This window comes from Lynx canadensis, chromosome B1 (assembly GCF_007474595.2).
Source record: "Lynx canadensis isolate LIC74 chromosome B1, mLynCan4.pri.v2, whole genome shotgun sequence".
NCBI classification, from domain to species: Eukaryota; Metazoa; Chordata; class Mammalia; order Carnivora; family Felidae; genus Lynx; species Lynx canadensis.
Window position 1 is genome coordinate 34,989,766 of NC_044306.2, and position 20,893 is coordinate 35,010,658.

At 53.4% G+C, this 20,893-nt stretch overlaps 1 protein-coding gene across 2 annotated transcripts; it reads left to right on the forward strand.

The window, feature by feature from the left end:
- The first annotated feature begins 512 nt into the window (after positions 1-512).
- Positions 513-6,147, forward strand: EGR3 (early growth response 3). 2 transcript variants are annotated; one of them, XM_030312400.1, is made up of 2 exons: positions 513-1,033; positions 2,348-6,147. In XM_030312400.1, the coding sequence occupies exons 1-2, from the start codon at positions 880-882 to the stop codon at positions 3,355-3,357; spliced, it is 1,164 nt and encodes a 387-aa protein (XP_030168260.1). In that variant the 5' UTR covers positions 513-879; the 3' UTR covers positions 3,358-6,147. The 2 variants fall into 2 exon arrangements, with proteins under 2 accessions (XP_030168260.1, XP_030168261.1); XM_030312401.2 differs by lacking the exon at positions 513-1,033 and adding an exon at positions 1,177-1,518.
- The last annotated feature ends 14,746 nt before the right edge of the window (positions 6,148-20,893 follow it).

Consider the following 20,893-nt stretch of genomic DNA (forward strand, 5'->3'; position numbering starts at 1 on the left):
CGCCCCGCGCGGTATCAGCGCGCTCTCCTAGAGCGCACCTAAAATAAACACACTGGCGGCTATTGCTTTTTCCACCCTGCGCTGCGCGCTTTACGCTTTGCGTTCAGTTGCTTCCCTCCTTCCTCTCTCCTCTCGAATTTTCCTTCTTTCTTCTCTTCTATTTCTCTCTTTCTCTCATTTTTTTTAAGATCCGCGAGCGTTGCGGGCGCCGCACGTTGGCTGCGGCCCGCTTCCTGCTTTCTAATGTTCCATTGTGAGGAGCTTCCATTGTGACGTCGCGCCCCTTCGGCTGGGCTTTGTCTGTCCATATATGGGCAGCTACGTCACGGAGCTTTCCCGGGGCTCAGATAAATAGGCTGGTGGAGTTCCCTGGCTGGGAGCTTTTGGGCAGCAGTGAGCTTGCTAGGAAGCGGCGGGGCTGGTGGTGGTGGTAGCAGCGGCAGCAGCAGCGGCAGAGGCGGCGGCGGCGGCAGTGGCGGCGGTGGCGGTGGCGGATCGGGGGGCGGGGGGGCCGCCGGCGCGCATCTGTTTGTGAGATCAATACTGAGGCCGCTTCCAACCCCTCGGGCCGAGATTCCCCCAGCCCAGGCCCACCCCCACCCCCCGCACACGCCCCCCCCCAGCTTCTTTAAGGCACCAGCTGAGGCACCCAAGAGGATTACCCCCCTTTGCCCTCTCTCCCACCCACCCCAAAAAGAGAAGATCCCCTCCCCTGGCCCACCCCTTCCCCTCTTCCCTCCCCCTCCCCCCGAACTTTCCCTCTCGCATGCTTTTCCCCTGCACCACGGATCGCCTCTCCGATGCCGCTTGCCTGGAAGCTGCGTTAGGAGCGAGCGGCGGCGGTGGCGGCGGTGGCGGCGGCGGCAGCTCGGGAGTGCTATGACCGGCAAACTCGCCGAGAAGCTGCCGGTGACCATGAGCAGTTTGCTAAACCAACTGCCTGACAATCTGTACCCCGAGGAGATCCCCAGCGCGCTCAACCTCTTCTCTGGCAGCAGCGACTCGGTAGCCCATTACAATCAGATGGCTACAGGTAAGGGCGGCGGGGAGGCGGCAGCGAAGCAGCGAGGAAGGAGAGGGAGAGAGAAGAGGAGGAGGGAACGAGCTATCGATGGATGGATGGATGGGTGGATGGATGGATGGTGGATGGATGGGTGGATGGATGGATGGAGAGATGGGGGGCGCGCTCGGAATTTTCCAGGGGGCGAGTTGCTTTTCCCACCCACTCCTCCCGCCCTCCCCGATCGGGAAGGCTCGGTTGGCGACGCCACGATAGAGGCTTCGGTTCTCCCGGGTGGGGGCAGCCGCCGACCAGAGGGAGGTAGGTGCGAGCGGCTCTGGGGTTCTCCACTTAAGGGGCGCGATCGCCAGGCTGCGCGCAAGGCGTGGTGCTATCGCCCCCTTTCCCGGGAGGAGCCCAGCGTCCCTTTCACCCGCGCTCCCCCCCCCCTCCTTACTCCCTCAGCCTCCCACCCGGGATGGAGCCATGTGCGGCGTGGAGTCCCCGCGGTGGGAGAGGTACTGCGACGCTGCCTTTCCGGGGCGTTCAGCAACGCCGTGGGGGTGTGGGGACGGCGGGGAGAGGGAGGGGGTCCACCGGCGCGGGGGCCGTCACGGGGGGCGATCCCTTGGCCGTAGAGCTTGGGAAGAGTGGCCACTCCCGCCATAGAGGCACGGGCCGGTTTTCCGCCGCCCTCCACCCTCACTAGCCGAGGCTGGGCTTTCTCCCCCCCCCCCCCCCCCAGCAAGAGCCGAAAGCTCCTTCGGGCCTGGAGAAGGCTGGGGCCCAGGAAGGCTGCGGGAGAGCTCCCTTTGCGGGCAGAACCCCTCTACGCGCCGAGGACAAAGCGTCGGAGCGCTCCGGGTCAGCGACCCGGGCGCGGTGCGCACTGGGGGCTTCGTCGGGGCAGGAAAGGCGCGGCGTCCCGGCGCGGACAGGGCTAGGGGAAGAGGCCGAGTTGTGTGCGCTAGAGAGCGAGAGCCCAGCGCGCTCCGGGTCTGAAACTACCTGTAGCTGCAGCTACCTGCCCGCCCCACCTCGGAAACAACAACAATGCTTCTCGCGCGCGCGCGTGTGTGCGTGTGGTACGTGAGTGTGTGCGCGGCGTGTGCGGTGTGTGTGCGGCAGCCACTCCACACCCCGATCCGTAGTATTTTGCTGTATCCAGGTTGCGCCCGGGAGCGCGGCACCGCCCGCTTTGCGCCGGGGCGCAGCTGTCCTCCTACCCCATGCGCTGTTCACTCCACCCGGCCGCACCCTCCACACCTGAGCAAAGACCCGGGCGCCCCGGTCCGGGAGCCGGCTCGGCTTCACTCACCCCTCCCCTCTCTTCCCCGCTCTCCGCAGAGAATGTGATGGACATCGGTCTGACCAACGAGAAGCCCAACCCGGAACTCTCTTATTCGGGCTCCTTCCAGCCAGCCCCCGGCAACAAGACCGTGACCTACTTGGGAAAGTTCGCCTTCGACTCCCCTTCCAACTGGTGTCAGGACAACATCATTAGCCTCATGAGCGCCGGCATCTTGGGAGTGCCCCCGGCCTCAGGGGCACTCAGCACGCAGACCTCCACGGCCAGCATGGTGCAGCCACCGCAGGGCGACGTGGAGGCCATGTATCCGGCGCTGCCCCCCTATTCTAACTGCAGTGATCTCTACTCGGAGCCTGTGTCTTTCCACGACCCCCAGGGCAACCCTGGGCTCGCCTATTCCCCCCAGGATTACCAATCGGCCAAGCCGGCCTTGGACAGCAACCTCTTCCCCATGATTCCTGACTACAACCTATACCACCATCCCAACGACATGGGCTCCATTCCGGAGCACAAGCCCTTCCAGGGCATGGACCCCATCCGGGTCAATCCGCCCCCTATTACCCCTCTGGAGACCATCAAGGCATTCAAAGACAAGCAGATACACCCGGGCTTTGGCAGCCTGCCCCAGCCGCCGCTCACGCTCAAGCCCATCCGGCCCCGCAAGTATCCCAACCGACCCAGCAAGACCCCGCTCCACGAGCGGCCCCACGCGTGCCCGGCGGAGGGCTGCGACCGCCGTTTCAGCCGCTCGGACGAGCTGACCCGGCACCTGCGCATCCACACGGGCCACAAGCCCTTCCAATGCCGGATTTGCATGAGGAGCTTCAGTCGCAGCGACCACCTTACCACTCACATCCGCACGCATACGGGCGAGAAGCCCTTTGCCTGCGAGTTCTGCGGGCGCAAGTTTGCGCGCAGCGACGAGCGCAAGCGCCACGCCAAGATCCACCTCAAGCAAAAGGAGAAGAAGGCGGAGAAGGGGGGTGCGCCCTCTGCGTCCTCGGCGCCCCCCGTGTCCCTGGCCCCTGTGGTCACCACCTGCGCCTGAGGCTTCGGCCCCCAGATCCCCACTTTTCCCCTCCAGTGTCTCCCAGCTGCTCGCCTGAAAGCAGCGGGAAAGCTAGCCACGGAGGCGCAGGGGCCGCGCCCTGGCCTCTCCATGGACGTAAGGTCCCTTGTTCCCCTTCGATGTCCCCCGTTTCCACCCTTTCACACCGGCCAACGGTCGGGGGCCAGGGCAGGAGGCGCCCTCCCTTCGCTGCCCCCCCCCAACCAAGGCGTGGGGGCGGAAAGGTGGCGTCTAGCCCGCTTTGTTCAGTTCGGATCGTCTTGATCCTGGGGCCGCTGGGCCGCGCCAAGGACCTGCGGGGGACTGAAGGCGGGGCCCGTCCAAGCCTCGCCCGACCCAAGCACCTCACGGTTCCCCCCACGTCTCCCTCGGTTCCCCCTCGAAGACCCGAGAGGGGGAGGGGGTAAGGAGCGCACCAAAGCGCAGAGCTTGCTGCCCGCCGCACGCACGCGCGCCTGCGTGCGGGGATGCGCGCGAGTGTGCGTGCTCGCGTGAGTGTTCTGTGTGTGCGTGTGTGTGTGCGCGCGCGCGCACACACGTGTGTGTGTGTGTGTGTGTGTGTGTGTGTGTGTGTGACTCTTGAGCTGAGCTGGGCTGTGTCCACCCCAAACTCTTCCCCACATCGGGTCCCCAGGCCGCTGGGGGAATGTCCCAGGTTGGGGGCCTGCACGTGGCCGGATGAGACGGTCTTCCATCTGCTCGGAAATAATGTTTCTTACAGAAATGCCTCGGATGCCGCCGCCGCGGTGCTGCTACCGCCGTTTAGGGTTTGGCCTCTCAGCACCCCTCCTTTTCCGAGCGCTTCCCTCTTAGGCCTCAGGGCAGTTTGATCTGCGGGGAGAAGGAGCGGCCATCACTAAGCCTGCCTTTTAACCAACAGATTTCCTCAACCCCACTTTTTAAACTCTACGTTCCTGAGTTTGCCCTCTGCCCTTTCTCCCGCTCCACTCCCTTCGCTCTAAGCCTTCTCTCCCATCTCTTTCAAAATCTTCTTCCGGAAAGGCAGGCCTCAACCAGCCACCTTTTACCATCTTTTTGTTTTCTCTCACTCATACCCATTTCTCCTCCTCCCCCCCCCCCCCCACTGATGGGAAAGCAGGCTCGTGTTTCATCCTTTGCCATCCCCAACACAACAGGTAGAATTCAGATCTATGTACTTGGGGTGTGTGTGTATGTATGTAGGTGTATATACACACATATATACATATATGCAACATACATACACACAATAAAATCTCTAAGGTACTTGGCTATCCAGTGCAGTGCACCGGCATAAAGAGAATTTGTAGGTATATAAGCTTTAAATGATTTATTTTTTATGAAAAACGTAACTGATGAGATTGTATCTACATAGGTGTGTGTATGTATACATGCACATATATATGTATGTATGTATACCCACATATACACACATGCACTCATCTCTGTCCAAATTTTCCTCAAAGATATGGGTATTTTTGCATTAATCCATATTGCTGAATGAGGCATATCTTTTCCATACCCCAGTCTCACCTACTCCCCGCCCTACCTCACCTCTTCTCAGGCACCCCCTCCTCCCCAGCACTTCCCCCCACACAGGGGTGACTCTTTTGGAGTAGTGGGGAAGGTTACTCTCTGACACAGCTTCCAGCACAGTCTTGACTGAATGTACTGTTCCCTCTTAGCGTGTGGTCACTGAGCTGCCCAGAGAGAAGGAACAAAGGTCTGGAGTTTACAGAATGTCTGTTTTTAAAGTCACTTTATGCGTTTCCCACTTTTTTTTTTTTTTAAGAAAAAAAAAAGCACCGGGTTTTTGTTTTGTTTTGTTTGTTTTTTGGGTTTGTTTTTGTTTTTTTGGTTTTTGTTTTCTTTGGTGGTGGATAAATAATACTAAAAGGAGTCTAGTGAAAGGGACAAAAAAAAAAAAATCAAAGAGCAGGGGGCTTGTGAATTTCCAGGTACTTGGACTTTTTGTAGAAGGAAAGAGAAGAGGACGAAGTTTGCCAGGAGGGCCCATATTTTTTCAGCTGAAGGGTAAAATCTTTCTTTGCAGAGACAGTATTTTGCTGAATACTTTTTATAATGTGATGATTATTAAAAACAAAATTTTTGGTCACTTCAAAGCTGGAAGGAGGAATCAAATATCCTTTAATATTTTTTCCTTGCTCCTTCTGGTTTATGCATGCCACTGCATGATCATCTGAGTTTTCCTTTGTTTTAATAAAACTGTTCTCAGACATTTAAGCTTAAACTAAGAGAAAAATAACTTTGTTGCCAAAAGGTTGTGCTATCCAGATTTTTTATATGTCTGCATGTTTTAAAAAACAACAAAAGAAAATGCACTCTAACTTATGTGAACTGAGAGAAAAAAAATCAGGTTTTAAACAGGAAAACCTATGGGGAATGATATTTTTTGAAAGACTTTTGTATAAAGTTGAGTACTTAGAAAAAGACAAACCAGATGTAATATATTTTGTGGATGTTTTTATTTCTTGGATTTATAGTACCTTATACTAAGGTTAACAAAATATGCTTGATATTGTGAAAAGGTGAAATTCTTCACCAATATTTCATTTGCTCCTTTGTCACATTGTTATGCCAATATAATATAGTTAATGAAAACAGCATTTTTAAAAACCGAAATATTGAAATGGTGTAATGTTGTACCATTTGCACTGTGAGCAAATGCTAATACAGTAAATATATTGTGTTTGCTGACAATCAGCCGGCCTATAAATCTCCTTATTTTATTTCTTGTTTTCATAGTATAAAGTTTTGGTTTGGCCTGTTTTTTGTCTCGTTTTGTTTTTGGCTGATGGTTGGCTCGGTAGCTTCCTATGCCTGGTTTTGCTGTGATTGCTCTGTAAATTCAATGTAAAACAAGGAATTTGGCAATGTTAGAAGTTGGTCAGAATTTTGCGCGCTCCGGTGTTTCAAATCCAGTGTCGAGTGTTTACTGTGGTTCTAGGAGGATAGGATTCTCCTCCACCCTTCTGGGAGTCTCACACCGCCAGAGAGATTAGGCAGATCAGATAAACTCATGGGAATCAGGACTAGTGACTGGAAACTTCTAGAACCTTTCTTCCTGGTTTCTAATGGGTATTGAGGGTGGAAGGGAGGGGATCTCCTGGCTTATGAACTATCTCTCTCGAGGTAACAGGGGCACCAGAACAGGACCCTATAGAGTCACTACAGCCACACTGAGTAGTGCTCTTGCTAAAGGTTTTGAAGCCTGAAAAACAGGTGGAGACTTGACAGGGGTTCTTCAAGGTTGGCAAGATAACCAGAGAGATTGGAGGCTCTGTTGTGGTCAGATAATTGGGGAAAATCAGATTTAAAAATTATACAACTTCAATCCCACTTGGACAGGACTCTCAAGGCCTCACTGTTTGTAGCTGCCTGAGAAAGATGGTCTTGGCTGAAAAAGCCGCTCTTATGAACTACCCAGGGATCCGATGCTTCTGAGAGAAGAAAGAACATTTGGGATTTGGAGAACATACAGGGAATATTTTATATAGCATTAACCCCTTGCATCATACAACTTCTATCTCCCATAAAAGTGACGCTTCCCTTACTCTATGAGCTTTCTTGCCCAGAACCTTCCCCTTTCATAACTGAGTTTATTTGCCAGCCCTAGAGCTTTCTCTCGTTCTCTGAAAGAGATACATACCCTCCACTTTCTTCATGTGCCCCCGTCTCCATCCTGCTCCCTCACCTTATTTCCCTTTAGGTTTTAGAATCCTCTATCCTCCTGAGACTTGTTCTAGAACAGTCTTTGGACGGATCAGTCCTATCTTCTCCCTTTCTTCCTACCTGCCCTCTAAAACACTCACTCACTTGGGCTTCTGTGTCATGTATTTAGCATATCATCTGCCTCATTGAAGCTTAGGGGCTTGGTGTCTGATCCTGGGCTATGTAAATGTAGCACCACGTTGCAACTGGGGGACAGTGTCTCCATGCCTGAAGAAACCATACAGTGACAGGAACTTCTCTTGCCGCCCCAGTCAGGCCCATCACACTGAAAAATGTGGGTGGTATTTCTGTTTGGCTGTAGTTACCAAGAAGTTGAGGGCAGACCAGGGTGGAGGTGGTGGGCTGTGGCCTTAGAAAAGAATGTTTTTGAAGTGAGAGATCAATAAAGAGAATGCAGTATGGAATCTTAAATTTTCTCACCCACACAATTCCAGGTCACTGGCTGCCATCTTGAATTCCCTTCTCTCACCTCATGAAACTTTCAGAATTCCAAACAACTACAGCCCCAAGGAGGTATCCTTTGTTAACAAAGGGCATCCAAGATGGCTGAAAAGTCCTAATGATTGAGCATATAATCCACCTCTATGCTAAACTAGACATTTCCTTTCCAGATTTCTATGTGTTTTTCAAGTGCATATTATCAGAGGAAGATAGCGTCACTGGGTGTCTTCATAGTTAGCATCCAGCCCCACCTGCACCTTCTCCAATCACATCAGGCCTTCAGAGTTACACTTTCGTCAACAGTGTACTATGCTGCATGATTAATAAACTCACTTCCCATTGGTGCATATTACTCAACCCAACCTGGTTCAACCACTGGGTTACTTGACAATATGGCAGCCCGCCTGGCTGGCACCAGCCCTGTGTGGTGTAATCTCTGATTCATACTTTATAGCTAGATAAGACTGTCCCAGATAGCATCATACCAGCAACCCAACCTGCCTGGGTTTTGTAAATATGGGGAGAGGAAACTCAACCCTCAACCTTAGGGATGAAGTGGGGAGATGGCAGAGGGAAAGCCTTGGCTTGGATGGAGCTATCATGAGAAAGGATCAATGTAAGCTTTGCCTGAAGCAAAATCAAGCATAAAAGTGTAGAAGAGGTAGAGGCACAGCTCCGTCTGAAGCAACCTGTAAGGTGTTGAGGGGTGAAATGGAAAGATCTCTCTCTCTCTCTCTCTCTCTCTCACACACACACACACACACACACACCTCTGGAGCAGCTTACTGAAGGCAATGACTCTGCAAAATTTTACTCAGCGAAAGAGGGTTGGGTACAAATGAGATACTTTGTGACAAGTGAGGGCAAAGAATGGAGTATGTTTTTAAATGGTGGTGGCAGTAGTGATGAGTGTGTATAAGTGTGTGTCTATGTATTGTTCTCAAGTATATCAAAAGGAAAGCAAGGTGGATTCTGACTATAGCAAAGTGGTAGCTTATGGCCAGTCGCTACTAACCCCCTTTTACTAATCCAGAATTTGCCGGCCATAGAGGTGAGGGGGTTGTGAGCTGCCCTTTCCTGGCCTTGATTGGCTCCCTTGGTGTCGTGGGATAATAAGCAGAGGGAAAGTAGGAGGCCTCTGTGTGTCCCAAAGACTGGGGGTCATACTGGCAAAATCTTAATGACCGGGGGAAAATGACTTTCTAAAAGGTGCCATGAGTTTTTCAAAATAGGTCATAATCCTAAATCTATCCTAAGTGGTCCTTTTTTAGAAAACCCATTCTTTGTGCACAGAGAGGAATGAGGTCTCCAGAGGAAGAGGAAAGAGCCAAGTGAATCTCAGAGCCCCTTGGCCACACCAGCCCCTGGGATGATGCTACGAACAGTCACTGCTCCATCAGTCATCCACAGAGGCCAGAAACATGTCTGGTCTTGTCAGCTTCTCCCAACATCCCAGCTTTTGAAACTTCACCATTCATTTTGCTTGAAGGTTCCTTCCTGCCCCATCTCTCATATTTTCAACAATTGATCATTTTCACAGCCTCTGAAAGAATAGAGGTGGGCCAGGTTTGGGGGCAGTGTGATGAGGCTTTCCCCAACTTGCACTAAAGTCTCTGACATGTCCATGCCAAGGCAGGAAGGGACCAGACCCTGACTCGCTTGCCTAGGATCCTCATTCCCCATCCTCAACATGGCTGCTTCGTCTGGCTCCTGGAATTGGGACACCGCCACCTGCCACCACCTCTGCTGGCCACGGGGGGCACAGTGCTCTTCTGCCCACTGACCTGGGTGTGAAAACATTATTTCTACCCTTCCAGAAAACAAGCAGATGGCTAGAAGAAAGGTTTCTGGGCAATCTTACTAAGGAACTAATGCAAACAGAACACGGCCCAAAGCCACGACCAAGAAGAATTAGAGAATATGAGGTTCTAGACGGTGCTGGCTACTGAACAAAACGTTCTCACTTCTAGGTTGGGTGGGAGTTTGGCCACCATATGGTTTCTTTAATGTTGCCTATCCTGCTTCTTGGACTTGTCTCCAGGAAAGCTTCTAGCACATTCTCGTAGGACCAAGACATGGGGCTTCCCTGGTTTACCGATATCCTCCTCTACTCTCAAGATCCTGGACAAAGGACAAAGGAAGTCACTCTCTGGGCCTCAGAATGCCTCTCATGGACCTCAGGCAGCCCACCCTCTGCCTACAGTCTCCTCCTTCAGGAGGGCCTCTAAGACTCTAAGACACTAAGACATCCTATCATTTCCCCCAATGATGTTCTCTGGGCCCCGCTCATTCTGCATGGAGCGTGATCACTAATCCTTCAGGCTGGCTCTCCCTGTGAGGCCTGCCCAGGGCCCGCAGCCATCTTTACCTTGGCCTTTCACAGCGGCATCATGACCTAACCAGAAACAGACTGCCTTTTCTGATGCAGTAAACAGCTGAATGGAGTTCCTATTTGAGTTACCCACTGAGTTCCTAGTTACAGTCTTAGGAACGCTCCCATTCTTCAACTCCCTGGAGGAAAAGACTTGTTTGACAGTACTGAGGCTGGGGACACCCCAACCCTCCTCAGGGAAAGTTACCCTTGTCTGTGGACCTGTATTCTCTGGGGTGGCTGCCCACCCAGATACATCAGGTCCCTGTCTCCACCAAAGAGAGATTAGTGACCAGAACAGAACTGGGCCTCCAGGCACATTGGCTTCTTCTCAAGCACACACTGCAAGAGTTCTAGCACTTTCTGCTCCACAGTGTTTTGCCCCTCCAGGTTGTCTAGGTACCTAAAGTTCTTCCATTTCTCCTTGTTCCCTTCTCCTCACTGCTTAGGAAGGTCAGGCCATCTAGGCAGGAAAGCAGAAAATTTCCAGTGCCTGTGTGACCCAAGAGCACTAAGGAAAGTCTCCTTTGAGGCACTTGTTCCTTACTCAGGTCTCCATCCTGAAAATTGAGAGGTGCTGTGATAACCTAGCAGCTACTCGGCTTTTCCCTTGGGGCCCTGAGCCCGCTTTGGAATCTCCACCTCCATCTTAGATCTGAATCTCAACTCTGCCACTTGCTTACAGTGTGACCTTTGACAAGTTTCTTAGTCTCTCTAAACCTCAGTTTCCTCCTGTCTTAGCTTTGCTGTTGTAGAGTCAAATGAGGCAATGTGTATGATGCCTGGTTCATTGTGGGTGCTCCACAAATGTTACTTATCTTCCTTGTCCCTTATCCTGTCCCCTTTCCCCATCCTCCAAACACAGATGCAAGAAAGAAGGCTCTGTCTCCACCAAGGGTCTGTACCCAAATTCAAATACAGTCAAGGGAACCCACGTGTCTTCATCACCCGCCTCCAACTCCAGCCCTCCACTGGACATCTGTATTCTGAAAATGGATCCTCTCGACCCCACCCCAATCCGCCCAGAGGACACAAGTCCTGTCCACTCCCGGCCGCAGCTGCTGTTCATTGTTGCCATTTCCTGGCTGGCTCCTGACCCCATCCCAGGTCCTCTTGTCTCTCTCACTTAGATGGGTGGATGTAACACCTTCCTGATGCAGTATCATCTGCAAAGTTAATTAATGTGTCATTGGGCTGTTGCCTGCTTCCTGATCCTTATCAGGGATTTAAATAAAACACAGCAGCCCCAGTTCCTCCCGTCTGTCCCTCTCTCTGGATCTGAGGCTTGTTCTTAGTCATCCATCCTTGACCTCAGCCTTCTGGCCAGTTCTCAGCTTCCAGCCTCAGGGCTGATGGAACTGCCCCTGCCCAACCCTAGTTTAGGAGCAGAAGCGCCATCCAGAGCTTTAATGGCAGTGATGTTCTATGAGAGAATCATGGACATCAGGGCCCTTACCTCATCCCATCCCCTTAGGTGGGTTCCCCTGCATTTGTAGAGTCATAAGGGACCTTAAGAGGCCACTGAGTCTAACACCCTCTTTTCCAGGTAAAAAACAAGTTGGGGGGGGGAAGGCCTCCAGAGGTTCTGTGACTTTTCCAAGATCACATCCGATAAAGGAAGAGCCAGGATCTCAGATTCAGACTATCAGTGGGAGGTCCCATGGAAAGCTGCTGATTGCTTCATTTATTTAGTACCTATTTGTTGAGGGATATAGTAGTGAACAAAGAATCCTTCCATTCACAAAGCTTCCCTTCTCCAGGGCAGAAGCAGGTAAAAAACAAACACGTATGTTGGATTGTGATATGTGCTATAGAGGAAAAATACTGCAGAGCAATCGGAATGAGAAGTGCTGGGGAGGGGGTTACAGAGATGTAGGGTGTTCCAGGGTGGCCTCACTGGGAGGGGGCCTTTGTACAGATGCAGGAAGTGCCAGAGGTGGCCATGTGGACATCTGGGCAAGAAGGGACAGCAAGTATAAGTTCCTGGTGGTGGTATTCTTGAATGAACTATTCAAGGAGCTGCATGGGGCCAGAGTGGCTAGAAAGAAGAGAGGAAAGGGGTCAGCCACAGGAAGAAGGGGAGAAAGCAGGGTCTATGTGAGGCTGCCAGGCCCTCTCCCTCTGCCCAGGCTGCCTCTCCTCTCTGGCCTCAACACTCCCCCTCCCTGCACCGATCCCTGCAGCGATCTTCTTAACCTTACTTTTATGTCCTCTCAGAGGCCAGTGATGATTCCTAAACCCTGGTTTGGCCAAGGAGAGAAAGAACTGCCTCCTTCAAGAACCCCAGCCTGAGAACCCTTTCTCTTCCTGTTGACATTTGCCCTACTGCTGAGTCCCTAATAAGACGGATGCCTCTTCCTGCTGCCCAGTCTCAGAATGGGACTCCCCCTGGGCCTCGGCTCTCAGAAATTGCTCCTGCGGAGCCAGCTTCCTCCATCTATGGCTGGACTGGCCATGTTTCTTGCCTTGGCAAAGAGCTGGCAGCTGGCCAGGTTCCTCCAATACGGTCATATTCTCACCCCTACCCCAAGCCTTGAATTTACGAGATGGGACAGCCCCCAAATCACTTGGTCCACTGTATACCTCACCATGAGCTCACTGCAAATCCTGGCGCTGTGGCATTGTATCTATAGACTTGTCCAAGAAATTTCATTTGGAAAAGAGAAATTTCTTCCCTCCTCCTTTTTTTTGGTCTTCCATGTCATGTCTTTCCAAAAGCCCCCCTCAGTGTCTGTCTTTCCCCAGCAACTTGCCACCATCCAGGGCTTCTTCACATGTCATTCGCTCATCCATTAATTCAGCAAAACTGTATGGAGTCAGGTGCGTGCCTGTCCATGGGGCTAGGAGGAGTCGCAGGCAATACAAAGGTGAACATGAACAGGACACCGCCCCTGCCCTCGAGGGTCTTCCCTTCTGTCGGGGGAGAGGCAGACACATAAACAGATGGTTTCGATATCCTGTGATGGTGGTCTTTGATAGAAAGACACCTAAATCAGAGCCTGGCAGATCAAGGGTCGGGAGGAAGGAGACTTCCCAGAGGGTCTCAGAAAGTCCTCTTACGTGTCTCTCAATCATAATGAAACCACCAAGGTACTGGGCACTCACTACATGCCAAGCGCTGAGCAAAGGTCTCTTCGTAAATTATCCCATTGGACTCTAGGTAGAGTGGATCAACCCCAGGATGCTCACCTGGTGCCCTGTGGGGCTGCTCACTCTCTTATCGCTTTCCCTGAGAAGGAAAAGAAAGTCCCAGTGGCCCACGGGCCCCAGGAAGCAACACAGCAGCTTGGCATCTCTGGAGAATGCCCAGCTGGCTTGGTGGAGGTTGTCCAACCCAGATGACACTTCCCTGTGTTATATTCTGGTAGCTTCTTCTTGCTCCAGGGCTGGGGGAGGGCATATGTTGGGAGATCCATCTTCTGATTCTCCTTGGTCTGCACAGAACATCCCTCTGGCTGACCTCCCTGCCTGTTCCTCAGTCCAGGACCTGAGACGGTGAGCTGCAAGGAAAGGCTACCGCACATCCTCTTCTCTTTGGGCACTTAGAGTCCTACTTCCACAATTCCAAACACAAACCTCTGCTTTCCTTCCCTCAACCCATCCACCTCCTTCTCCTTTGCTAGTCACTGGAGAGCTCAGACCTCTCAGCCAAAAGACCAAAGCTCTAGCTTTGGCCCCAGCATCGCTTTTCTCTCTGTGTTAACCATATCAGGCCAAGAGATGTGAGATATGACCAAGTCAGTCTCATAACCTGGCCAAGCCTCTGTTCTCCCATCTGTAGAATGGGGTTAATATCCCTATTCTACATGGCTGTTGAGAGGTCTGCTGCAATGTAAAATTATGAAAGAGAGCTATCCTGTCCCAGAAGCCTGAAGAAGAGTGTTGAGGAACACTTTTCTCCTTCCACAGGTGAATATTCCAGGCAGATATTCTAGGCAGAGCTGGGAGCCAGGTCTAAACTAAAGTCACTCTTCTTACTAAGTCAGATGAGGAAACTATATAGGTTCAGATGGGTCAGAGGTGACAAGCCCAGAAATGATCCCTGCCGCACTGTTAGAAACCGTACCTTCTGGGTCTGAAATCTTCCTCCAATGAGAATGCATATCATCAAACAGTTGTACATCTCTGGGACTCCTATATGGTAATCCTGCACTGCACCAGGAGTACCATGGTGCATGGTACCATGGTACCAGTCCATGGCTCCTGATCTTGACTTTGATATTTGGACAAAGCTATATGATGTTTGCAAAGCCACAGTCCCCCTCTGGGTCTTAAAGTTCCCATCAGAAAAGTGAGTGGTGCTAGGGGCGAATCCATATGGCTCTTCAAGCTTGGATGGGACCTTGGGACCTGGGACCTTGGAGGTCCCAGGACCTTGTGCACACAAGACCCACCCCTCCACCTCATAGCTGGGGGATGAGCCCCAGCCCAGCAGGGGCAGGACAAGGAAAAGGTCTCTCCACCTGGGCCCAAACTTGGTCCTACCTGCCGCTGCTCAGAAGCTCTGACCTCTTTCCATCCATACTGGCTTCCTGGCCTAAGCCAAATATGTATAAGATGCCATTTAGTGAGGTCCCCTGGTCTGGGACCTGTGGCCTGTGGTGCACGGATCAGCCCCGGGTCCATGGACTGGAAGGCGCCAGAGGGTGGCTGGCTCCTGAACAGAGCCACTGCCCTGGGGAGGGAACTGCGGGATTGTGGAGAACTCAGAGTTCTGCCTTTAGGCCTCCACCCTGGGAATTCTTACTTCTAGGCATCCTCTGTTTGGGGATATTAGCCCCCAAGAGCCTCTGCCTCTCCTACAGGGGCCTCATCTCAGGAGAGGCCTCCCAAGATGTCCTGAAACCTCATTCATTCCTCCCATCCCCAAAATCCGAGCGCGCTTCCCCCCATCCTCCTCCCAAGCAGGCTGCCCGGAACCACCGGCCCCCTCCCTGCCAGCTGCCTTCTCTCCTTTATCTTGAGCATCACCCATTTATTCCATCCCTCCCCACATTGGAGCGTCTGCTGGGTTACCCAACCACCCCTAGGTCAAGCCTGTGTCGGATGGGTTGAGTCATTACCTCCATCTCCTCCCCAACCCTTCCAGGTCCCAGGGCTTGGTCTGGTTTAGCAAGCTGGGAGGGAAGGCTTCATCGCTTCCATGTGGGGAGCCTCCGAGTTCCCCACAGGCCTCTTGGGACCAGGATTTTCCTGGTATTTGGCCTGACTTTGTCTTCCCTGGAACAGTGCCTGGTGGGCACTCCTATGTCCTCAGCACTATAGTCCCCCCCATCACCAACTACACCACCCAACAGATGCCCTGAGTTTGCTTCCCGCCCATCTCTCCACCCCAGCTCCTTCTCTGGCTAGTCATGGAAACTTGGACTCGGCGACTAACCTCTCTGGGCCTCGGCTGACACTTCCATAAGATGGGAATAGTAACACTGCTCCCGCCTCAGACGGGACACCGGGCCAGCTGCCTTCCTGAGGCCTCCTTCCAGTTTTCTTAGGTCTGCTCACCCTCAGCTCTTTCTCACCCTTGCTCTAGAACACCTCATCTGCCACCGCATGGGATTCTTAGTTCACCATGCCCCTCTTCCCCGTGTACCAGCTGTCCTCGGCTCCTACCTCTCTCCCGTCCCCATCCTCCTACCTTCGGGCCTCTGCGGGCTGTCCTGTAAAGGTCTGCAAACAAGTCCAACAAAACCCCTGAGAAAAAGCTCCCAGAGAGTCAGGTCACCGCTTCCCTCTGCACCCTCCCCACATTAGCCAGGAAACCTAGAGGATACAGAGCACAGCCCAGTTTCCCCCTGGGGACAGGAAGGCACAGCCTTCTGGTGCCGGTGGGGCCCTGGGCAGTCCCCTCTGGGTGTGGCCCAGCTTGCACAGCCCCCCCCCATCTGTGTGTGTGCCCCCTGCACAAACACACGCAGCCCCCGCTCAATTCTCCCACAGCCCAGGCTCCCCAGCTTCCCCTCCCCCTCTCCGTTCTCTTTCTGTGCTATGCTCCTGGAACACACCCTCCCGGCCCACCAATCCTACACAAGCCACTGTGCGTTACAAGCCTCAGCTCCAGAATTTCCCAGCTCTCCAGTTGCCCAGCCTGCCTTTGTGGGAAGGGTCTCTGTGGTCCGCTCCCTAAGCCTCTCACCCCTTTCCCTTCCCTAGGAGGAAAAGCAGCCCAGGCAGCCCCTTCCCAGCATCTGGTGAGGGGACAAGAAGGAGGAAGCACTGTCGGTTCTTTTCCCTGAGACTCCTAGATTTTGCACCAAAATGCAGGGTGTGCTCCTGTTTGCATTTTTTTTTTGTTTCCTTTCTGAAAATAACCATGAAACTATCATTTCCTCCCACTGCCTTTTCCCTATCTTATTTGGATGAGCAGAGTTGCTGGGAGAGGTGGTTTGGAGCCACTGGCGGTCTCCTTCTCTGACCCAGGTCCGGAGAACTCACAGGTGGCTTTCAAGCAGGTGCTGCCAGAGGGGCGCCAGGTCCCACGGTGGGGAGGGCGGGCGCGCAGACACTGGGCACCGTGGATCCCTGTGAGTGTCTCAGGCAGAGACCTCCGGGACACCAGCTTTTTGCCCTGCCTGGTCCCGGAGTTGGCAAATACCGGGAACAACTCTGCCCTGGTTTGCCCTCAGCTATAGCTTCTGCGTGTGGGGGAGGGACCAGCAGCTCAGCCCCCTCCCTTGGCTGACTGGAGGGGAAATCACAGTGGTTGCAGACTCTCAAAGTGGAGGAGGGGGTCAACACAAGAGAATCTATCCTTAAACAAGAAGGAAAACGGTATGCACGGCTGGGGGTATATTTCTCTTTGTCCATTTTGTTTCCATCCAGCGCCTCCTCCCATTCAGCCGTTCGAAGCGTTCAGGCTGAATGCCTCCAAGAAGCAAGCCTCTAAAGACGCCAGATCCAGGTTGGGGTGGTGGATCAGAGAGGCCCGCAAAGGAACCTGCCGCTCATTGCACCTGAGTGCCTTGAGGCCCAGCCCGCTCCCCATGGCTACCTCCCCCAGCCTGTGCTGTGGAGGCACGGGCCCCACAGGTCTCAAGCCTCCCTAACACCTCAGATATGTGGCAGTGGGGAGAGCAGTTAGAAATGAAGGGGCGAGAAGCCAGGGCTCCTTGCCCTGACAACTTTCGCCAGGCACCCCATCCCAAGGGCTCAGGGCCGCCCCGCCCCCCAGGGTTCCAGTCTCCAAAGTCCACTGCTGCTTGCCTTTGTTACTGCTTGAAGACTGCCCTGAGGGAAGGGCCCTGGGGTCCTGGGGGGTGGGGGTGGGGGTGGTTACAATGTCCTCCAAGGCAGGGGAAGAGGTTGGAAGAGGGGCTAATGCCTGGGCAGCACCGAGACCTTGGCCTGGCCCTCTGAGGCAGGGGGAGTCTGTGCCCCCCCCCCCGAGCCCCCGCATGCTCCACACCCACCCTTAGCCTCTCTTCCTGGGCACTGCGAGCCTTCTTTAAGAATTCTTTCCTGATCGGTCCAGAGATAGAGCAGGCTAGGACTGGAGGTACACTGGCCTGACCTCAGTGGCACCGCTGGTTCCTCTTGCAGGGCAATGAGACCCTTTCTACATGACCCTTCTTGCTGGGCACCACCTTCTCACTGCAGATGTACTCTCTGAAAGGCTAGAGTAGTGGTGTCCGCCCCATCCACTGACCCGCTTCTCTGGCTTGGCCTGCTACAGTGAAGACCTCATCTCTTTCTTTGAGTGTCCTCGACTGCCCAAAAGGCAGAACCCCTGATGTGATGCCCTCTCTACCCCCACGGTCCTTCCAAACACATCCTCCCCATGCACCCCTTTGGTCCCGCCCGATCTTCTCCAGCAGGACCCTTCTCCTCCCCCCTCTCCACTCCCTGTGCCAGGCTGAGCTGCTGGGCTATTTGGGGCTTTGGCTGGCCCCACAGTGTAATCAGTGCCCAGGGATAATTGCCACCTGCCCTGCCGGTGTCTGGGGGCTGTCTCGGCCGCAGCAGCAGGGGGCGGACACTGGGCAGCCAGGCCTGGAACAAGGTCAGGCTAGGGCAGTCCTCCCCACTCCCTAGATCTGCTCTCACCGCATGTGGGATCTGCAAGGATTCCCTAGGCAAGCCATGCTCTCCTGGGGTCTGTGCTCACCTGGAGCACCCTGTGGCTTTGGCCGAGGGTGGAGGGCTATCCCAGCCAGGGGACAAAAGTCCTAAGGCTACTGTATCACCCACAATCAGCTCAAAGCCTGTCCTCCCTGTACTGGTCTGATATCATTGGGCACCCTTCCTGGCTGCAAGCCGACCTCTGGGCGGTACCACAGCCGGAGTACGGGCTTTGCAGCAAGAAGGACTTCTGTTTGACCATCCCAGGCTCTCCTGTGACCAAGACCAACAAGTTCATTGTCCTTCTTTAGGGAGACAGCAAGGGTTAATGAGATGGTATGTGAGTGAGTCTCCTATAAATGCCAGCTCCCCCCACTGACCCCCCACTTTGCTACTTTCTTTTCTACTCCAAGGCAGTTTACATAACCTGGTTTTAAACACCTGTCATTGTCACTTGGCCAACTCTACGACCTTGGGCAATTCGTTCAGCCTTGGTTTCCTCATCTATAAAAAGGATCCTCAGAGGAGCTGCCTCATCAAGTTACTATGAAGAATACGTTATCTTAGGGCACCTGGCTAGCTCAGTCGGTAAAGCGTGGTGACTCTTGATCTTGGTGTTGTGAGTTTGAGACCCACGCTGGGTATGGAGATTCTCTAAAATAAAATCTTAAAAAAAAAAAGAGAGAATATTATTGAACACATGTCACATGCTTCACCCAGCACCAGTAACACTCCACAATGATGGTTATTATTATGGAGAACTGCAAAGAGCAGAGAATGGGGGTGGGGAACATGAGGAAGCCAACTTTGCCACACTCGGAAAAGACATGCCAGGGCTGATGGGACAACCCACACAGCAACCCCAGTGCCTGGACATCCTCCACGGGAGTGAGAGGGACCTCCCTCGGGACTTCTCCTTCTTGCAACCCCGTCTGCTCTGAGGTGATGCCATATAAGCTCCTCGCGGTCATAGAACACCCAGCACCAGGGGACATTTTGGTTTTTTAAGAGAATCGGCAACAGCAAAATCAAGATGAAGTAGCTTTGATCTTGGGAAATGTAGAAATAAAATGGTTTCTTCTCCTTTACTAATATAATCCAAAGGTTATCTGTCCTCATCTTTGGGACTCTTTACATGGATATCCATGAGTGGCTGGCCAGTTGAAGGGACATTCAGACAAATTCCTTCTTCCCAGGTGGGGAGAATGGGCCAAAGGGCTGAGCCAAAAAGAACAGGATTCGCAGGGCCGTCCTGTCCCTCATACGGCCCAGCTTCAACCCTGCCTGCCTTAGTGCCTTCCCCAGAGAGGTGCAGAGCTCCCATCGCTGGCACCAGGACAACAGGACAGACCGGGGAGCGCTTTGGCTCCTCTGCCCCATCGGCACCAAGGCAGGAGCAAAGAAGGCCATGCAAGGTGCCCGATACTGCCGCCTTGAGGATGGAGAGGAAGGGAGGATGCTGGAGTCTGGGGCATGGAAAGTGGGACTGTCCCCACCTGCAGGAACTGCTCAACCCCAGGCTGAGCTCTGAGGCCCCAGCCCTAGGCAGCAACTGTCTAGCCCCACCACAGCCTGGGCCCCAGCCCTGTGTCACAGCCATCATGGGCTCCCTCATCCTCCTCAGCCACCAATGCCCCACCTCAGGGGCTATGTCTCCAGTGACTTCCCTCTGTCTTCCCCCTTCCAGGTGTACCCTGGACCCACCTGGAGGAACAGCCACCTGGAGCCAACTCAGACCCCGGGGAGCATGGGCTCAATGCTCCCCCTGCCAGTTCTTTCTAGTGGGTGCCTCCTACTACAGGTGAAGCCATCAGGGGGCTGCCCTGGGAATGATGCCTGGGACACGTGTTGTCCAGGGGCACTGTTTCCCCTGCTGGGTGCACTCTTTCTCACTCATGTCTCCTCCTTGGCTTCTGTGAGCTAATCAGGGAGAAGGAGGGGGAGGAGGGGGATGCTGCTCGCCTTCCCCGTTATCTGCAGCAATCCACGGTGACTAATGCTCCCAGTTGGTAAAAAGGCAGTGTAATCAAAACACTTTTTTTTTTAGTCCTTAAAGTTAGTCATTCTCCCAGAGTGGAGGAAAAAAAAAGCCCACAGCAGGCACCATGAAATGCAAGCTGAGAGGCTCACGCTGCGGGTGGAACTAAAGCATTGGCCATGGGAGCTCCCTGTGGGTCTGAGGCTCGGGCTTTCTTCCTCCTGGCCCTTGGATAGCCTTCCTGCACACCCTCCTTTGTCCTTGCTTTCCTCGACATCTGGGCTGTCTGATCCCTGAAGGACTTCCGTGCCAAGTCAGGATCTGCCCTCTGCTCTCACTCACCCTGCCAGGTGCTGCCACCTGCTGGTCCTCAGCTTGCCAAGCTGGAGGAAGCATATAAAAGCGCCCAGGATGAGGCCGAGCGCCAGTCCCTTGTTAGGTGCCTGGTCCCCTGTGAGCCTGCCCTCCAGCCCCAACCCCACCATTCCATTTGTGTTTCTCCTATCTGCAGGCGTCTGCTGCTCCCTCCCACTTGGCCTTGACAGAACTATAGGTTGTCAGAAGTGGTAGGAACTTGAGGAATCACCAGTGACAGGTGATGTACCACCGTGGGGAAGAGCATAAGGCTCAGGGCCAGGTTGCTTGGGTCAGAATTCCATTTCCCTACTTACCAGCTGTGCTCTGTGTTGATCACAGTAATAGTACCTACTTCACAGGGTTGTTGTAAACAACTAAAACAGAACCACTCACTCACATCGTGAGAGCTCAATTATTAGCTCATAATAAAAACAGTAACAACAACAAAATAATAAAGTGGAATGCACCTTCTTAGTCACCCAAAGCAGACATTGCTAATCAATCACAGAACTTCCCCGCCAATGGCAGACTCCCCAGAAGCCTCAGTATGGCACTCCAGGCAGCCGGTAACCAGCAATTGG